The sequence below is a fragment of the Bison bison genome, unplaced genomic scaffold, assembly GCF_000754665.1.
Source record: "Bison bison bison isolate TAMUID 2011002044 unplaced genomic scaffold, Bison_UMD1.0 scf7180017864243, whole genome shotgun sequence".
NCBI lineage: Eukaryota > Metazoa > Chordata > Mammalia > Artiodactyla > Bovidae > Bison > Bison bison.
The window spans coordinates 4,062,974-4,069,170 of NW_011494815.1; the positions used below are offsets into that span (position 1 = coordinate 4,062,974).

General features: G+C 47.4%; 1 protein-coding gene across 3 annotated transcripts in view; it reads left to right on the plus strand.

The window, feature by feature from the left end:
- The window catches only part of ZBTB5 (zinc finger and BTB domain containing 5), a 25,860-nt gene extending 21,223 nt beyond the window's left edge, over positions 1–4,637 (plus strand). For 2 of the 3 annotated variants that reach the window (XM_010847090.1, XM_010847092.1), the window contains one exon: positions 2,234–4,581. In XM_010847090.1, the coding sequence (XP_010845392.1) occupies positions 2,234–4,268 (2,035 nt within the window). In that variant the 3' untranslated portion in view covers positions 4,269–4,581. Of the gene's footprint in view, positions 1–2,233 lie in introns of all 3 variants that reach the window. The other variant, XM_010847091.1, reaches the window with a different exon arrangement.
- Positions 4,638–6,197: the final 1,560 nt, after the last annotated feature.

A 6,197-nucleotide genomic window follows, 5' to 3' on the forward strand; every position in this document is an offset into this window, starting at 1 on the left:
GGAGAGAACAAATTCTTGTTTCTAATGAGTCCAGGAGATGAAAATGTCCAGATATTTAATGATTCCAAACTCAGCTTTGGAAATTTTTCTACTTAGTGATGTGATCTCTTTTTTCCTTTTAACGTTTATGAAAATTTTCCAATGCAGATAAAATAAACTTTGAAACAAATGCCAGACATCATGTCATTTCATCTGTAAATATTCTAGTGTTTTCTCTTTAAAAACTATTCCTTTGGGGAAAAAAATCAGAATGCCATTATCACACATAAGGGGTAAAAAAAAAAAAAAAACCTAGTAATTCCATAGTATTATCAAAGATATATGTGATGTTCTAAGCACTCTGTTTGGTTTTATTTTCGTCTTTTTAAAAAAAATATATATTTATTTATTTGGCTGCACTGTCTTAGTTGTGGCATGTGGGATCTAGTTCCCTGACCTGAGAGTGAACCCAGGCCCCCTGTATTGGGAGCACGGACCACCTGGACCACCAAGGAAGCCCCTCGTTGGTTTTAGAGAAGCCCTAAAGTTCAAAATGTAGTCTGAAATGGTGGTTTTAGACCTTGCTCATCTCCTGTTTTTCTTTCCGCGTTTTTTTTTTTGAAGTTTAATTGAGTTTTACTGTGGTATAATACGGAAAGTTATGACCAATCTAGATAGCATATTCAAAAGCAGAGACATTACTTTGCCAACAAAGGTCTGTCTAGTCAAGGCTATGGTTTTTCCAGTGGTCATGCATGGATGTGAGAGTTGGACTATAAAGAAAGCTGAGTGCTGAAGAATTGATGCTTTTGAACTGTGGTGTTGGAGGAGACTCTTGAGAGTCCCTTGGACTGCAAGGAGATCCAACCAGTCCAATCCAAAGGAGATCAGCCCTGGGTGTTCTTTGGAAGGAATGATGCTAAAGCTGAAACTCCAGTACTTTGGCCACCTCATGCGAAGAGTTGACTCATTGGAAAAGACTCTGATGCTGGAAGGGATGGGGGGCAGGAGGAGAAGGGGACGACAGAGGATGAGATGGCTGGGTGGCATCACCGACTCGATGGACGTGAGTTTGAGTGAACTCCGGGAGTTGGTGATGGACAAGGAGGCCTGGCGTACTGCGATTCATGGCGTTGCAGAGTCAGACATACTGAGCAACTGAACTGAGCGACTTAAAATTCCCCATTTTAGGTGTACAGATCAAGTATTTTTAGAAAATTTGATGCGTAATCATCATATTAGAACATTTCCATCATGTCCCTGAAAGTCACTTATTGCAGTCCTGCCCTGAGCCCAGCCCCAGAGAGCCATTAATCTATTCTCTGTATCTGTGCGTTTACCTTTTCTGTGCCGCAGTGTGGAACCTCCGTTTGTTTTTTTTTTTTTTGAGTAGACTTTTAGCCAGTCCTTTTGTCTTGGCATCATTTTTGCTGCACTTCCTCTGGCACCGTGGCAGCCAGTTCTGAGCCTCTGGGTGGCTGGGGACTTATATATATAAGTCAGATTTAACCACTGCCAGTTTTAATTGTTGTTGTTTAGTCTCTAAGTCATGTCCGACTCTTTTGTGACTCCATGGACTGTAACTTAGGGTTCAGTTTTCTGGGTGTGCTAAGTCAGCACACATTTGTTTAACTGCTCACCAGTTTCCAAAATGCCATTAATACCTCTTTCCCATTCTTTTTTTCTTGTGAGTTTTTACCTTTAAAACAACAACAAATCAAGAAACATTGGTGTCTTTTTAATGGGGTTTCGGGAGTATGTATGGGGTGGAGAGGGTAAATGCATGTGTGCAGTCTACTACCATTTGGAACTGGACATCTTCCCACTAATGTTGATTTGCACTTTTCATCGTTTAAGGTCGCCAAAAGTCTCAGTTTAGAGTTTCTTGGAGTTTGTTGTTCTCAGGAATGCAGAACTCTTGACTTCTCAGGTATAGATGCTGCGTCACCCACATATTGGTCTTTTCTAACAATGGCCCCAAGTGTTAAAAGTGGGTCATTTAAGATGAAGGGAAACCTGTAAACAGCCAGTTGCTGATCTGCGCGTGTCCATGTAGATTTCCGAGGCTGTTAGCTGAGTCAGCATTTGCTCCTTATTGGACAGGTATTTAGTCTGTGTGCCCCCATCAGAAACACCACAAGCTTTGAAAGGTCCACGCTTGGCCATTCATGCCTCTCTGGTCAGTGCCCGCTCTGTGCTCTGACTTTGACTTAAGCTGTTCTGCATGTTAATTCTTTTTTTCTTTGTATTGTAGGATCATGGATTTTCCTGGTCACTTTGAACAGATCTTCCAGCAGCTGAACTATCAAAGACTTCATGGCCAGCTCTGTGACTGTGTCATTGTAGTGGGGAACAGACATTTCAAAGCCCACCGCTCAGTACTAGCAGCATGCAGCACGCATTTCCGAGCCCTGTTCTCAGTGGCAGAGGGAGATCAGACCATGAACATGATCCAGCTGGATAGCGAAGTGGTGACAGCAGAGGCCTTCGCCGCACTGATTGACATGATGTACACCTCCACTCTCATGCTGGGGGAGAGCAATGTCATGGATGTCTTATTGGCAGCCTCTCACCTGCACCTGAACTCTGTTGTTAAGGCATGTAAACATTACCTGACGACACGGACGCTGCCCATGTCTCCCCCCAGCGAGCGTGTTCAGGAGCAGAGCGCCCGCATGCAGCGCTCCTTTATGCTGCAGCAGCTGGGACTGAGCATTGTGAGCTCCGCCCTCAGTTCCAGCCAGAGCGGTGAGGAGCAGCCAGCCCCCATGAGCTCCTCGCTGCGCGGTAACCTGGACCAGCGGACACCCTTCCCCATGCGCCGCCTGCACAAGCGCAAGCAGTCTGCGGAGGAGCGGGCCAGACAGCGCCTCCGACCCACCCTGGACGAGTCTGCCATCTCCGACGTGACGCCAGAGAACGGGCCGGGGGTTCATTCCCGGGAGGAGTTCTTTTCTCCAGATTCTCTGAAAATCGTGGACAACCCTAAGGCGGATGGGATGGCCGACAACCCAGACGACAGCACCATCATGTTTGACCAGTCTTTCGGCGCTCAAGAAGATGCCCAGGTGCCCAGCCAGTCCGACAACAGCGCCAGCAACATGGCCCAGCTCTCCATGGCCTCCCGTGCCACTCAGGTCGAGACTAGTTTTGAGCAGGAAACCACAGCTGAGAAGAGTGCTTTTCAGTGTGAAAACCCGGAGGTGGGCCTTGGTGAGAAGGAGCACATGAGGGTGGTGGTCAAATCTGAGCCCCTGAGCTCTCCTGAGCCTCAGGACGAAGTGAGTGATGTGACCTCCCAAGCGGAAGGCAGCGAGTCGGTGGAGGTGGAGGGGGTGGTGGTCAGTGCTGAGAAGATAGACCTCAGCCCAGAGAGCAGCGACCGGAGTTTTTCAGATCCCCAGTCTAGCACTGACCGGGTAGGGGACATCCACATTTTGGAAGTCACCAATAACCTCGAACATAAATCCACCTTTAGTATTTCAAATTTTCTTAACAAGAGCAGAGGAAGTAACTTTAGTACCAATCAGAACAATGACGATAATCTCCCAAACACAACCAGTGACTGCAGGCTGGAGGGGGAGGCCCCTTATTTGTTGAGTCCAGAGGCTGGGCCTGCGAGCGGGCCCTCCTCGGCCCCTGGTGCTCATGTGGAGAACCCATTCAGCGAGCCCGCGGACTCCCACTTTGTCAGGCCCATGCAGGATGTGATGGGCCTACCGTGTGTGCAGACCTCAGGCTACCAAGGAGGAGAACAGTTTGGGATGGATTTTTCCAGGTCCGGTTTGGGATTGCACTCCTCCTTCTCCAGGGTAATGATGGGTTCCCCTCGAGGAGGAGCCAGTAACTTTCCATACTACCGCCGTATAGCTCCCAAAATGCCAGTGGTAACTTCTGTCAGGAGCTCACAGATCCCAGAGAATTCTGCCAGTTCCCAGCTAATGATGAATGCTGCCACATCCTCATTTGAAAACGGCCTCCCTTCCCAGCCCGGCCCCCCGCAGCTGACGAGGGCATCTGCTGATGTCTTGTCAAAGTGCAAGAAGGCCTTATCGGAGCACAATGTCTTGGTTGTAGAGGGGGCTCGCAAGTACGCCTGCAAAATCTGCTGCAAGACTTTCTTGACCTTGACAGATTGCAAGAAGCACATCCGTGTTCACACAGGTGAAAAACCCTATGCCTGCCTGAAGTGCGGCAAGAGGTTCAGTCAGTCCAGCCACCTGTACAAACACTCGAAGACCACCTGCCTGCGCTGGCAGAGCAGCAACCTCCCCAGCACTTTGCTCTAGCCTGACCTCGAGATAATGCCGATGCCAGTTGTAGGACTGGAACTAAAATCTCTGGTTGGTTGGTGGTTAATGCCATGGGGTTTAAGACTGCAGGCTGTGAGTGGCTCTTGCAGATTTCGAAGACTAATAAGTGGAGAGTTCATAGGTGTAGTGCTTGTGCTGCTGCATTTCTGAGTGCAGTGCACACATTCAGAGAAGGGATCCAGTCCCTGAAACCACGTTCTTCCTTAGGGTTGAGTAATGCAGTCGGAAAGTAGTCTGTAATTGATGTTAGAAGTGGCACATTGAAAAATTAAACGTTGAAGTGCAAAAACATTTTTTAGCAATTTTTGTAAAACTGAAGCATTTAATTAAATTTCCTATATACCTTCTGATGAGAATATTATATACTTGTATACAGTGATGCAAAACGCACTTACGTGTAACCAGTGGCAACTTTGTGCCTGTCTAAAAGGAACACCCTTGAGGACACGCCTGTCTGCCAGAAATGCTTTAAAGTTTATCATGAGCTGGTTCTAGGCTTCAGAAAGTACTGTATTTTTTTTGTCTGATTTGCAGTCACAGATGCTGCACTTTGATGGTGCTGACACTGGGTCCAGAGCGAGCATTCTCTGGACTAACAGGTGTGTATATACTTTTGAAAACATCATTGTTAGATAGATGTTTTAACAATTTTTCCCAGTTTTAAAGACAAAGTTGTAAAAGGAGTGTGTACTTATGAATAGGGAGCGACAAGTAAGGTGTTGTTTCTGTATGTGCTGTTTTAGCGGTATTTTAACCAACTTGTATTACACACGTTACAGTTTGGAAGTCAGAAGAGCTAGTGTCGTCTTTGTTCTGATGACGTGCAGTCCTGTTTAGTGGGGTCTTCTACGGCGCGTTTACCCTTTGTTCCGTGCAGATTTCGGGGGCCGGTCCAGCCTGACACATCTCACCCAACAACAAGCCCGTTTTCTGCTTCGCTTCTTCACACTTTCATGCCACTTACAGCATCTTTCCTGGGCCTAGATTACTGTTTTCAGGTAAAAAACTAACCAAAAGTGAAGTCGACCCCCCTCCATCGTGGGCTTTATTACTGTTCTATTCTGTGGTTTTAAAGTACAGACCCTGAGCTTCTGTTGTTGCCCCAGCCCAATACTGAAGGTTTAAAATCCAGACACAGCAGTGTTCATGGGTGAATATTTTCCCATCTCTATAAGAGGATTGGGTAGCCCAGAGCATAGAAGCCACCAGGTAGCATCTGAGACAGTCTGAGGAGACCCCTGGGTGACTGACCTGGCCTTCTCTGGGCCATCCCTGTGGCCTTCCAACCCTTTGGGCAGCATCTGTTAGGCTGAGCCCTGGCTTGAGAGCTTCCAGGGGAACAGCACAGGTTAATATGTCTCTGTAGAGCTCATGAAGTCAGTTTAATTCATACATGAACATGAGTTCATTTTTTTATACAGTTTATTTGAGACACCCCAAACCACTGTGCATAATTGAGCAAAATCCTTCAGTTCTTGTGTTTAGGAAAGTAGTGAGCATGTGTCTTCTCTTAATCTAGCATATGCAGTTACAAGTCTGTCTGTGGATAAACTCATAATGCTCACTGTCAGATTTAGCATCTCGTATGAACTGATTCCCAGGGAGGAAAACCAAAAGGGAAGCCTCTGGTCCGTCTCCTCAAAGGGGAGGGGAGAGGTGGGGAGGCGGGTGGAGGCCGTGGGATCACCTGTGAAGTTTGGTATGTGTGGAAAATTGTTAGTAGTCATGTTCTGACAAAGTGATGAGGCTCTACGTCCACCCCTCTGTGGAACCAGTGACTTGTGAGATCAACCCTGGGAGGCACGTGGGTCAGCCTGGAGGAGGAGAGGCCCTGCCTGGCCTGGGAAGAGGAGCTGGCGGCACATAACAGCAGTCGCCCTCCTCCCCTTCCACCTTGAGGAAGAG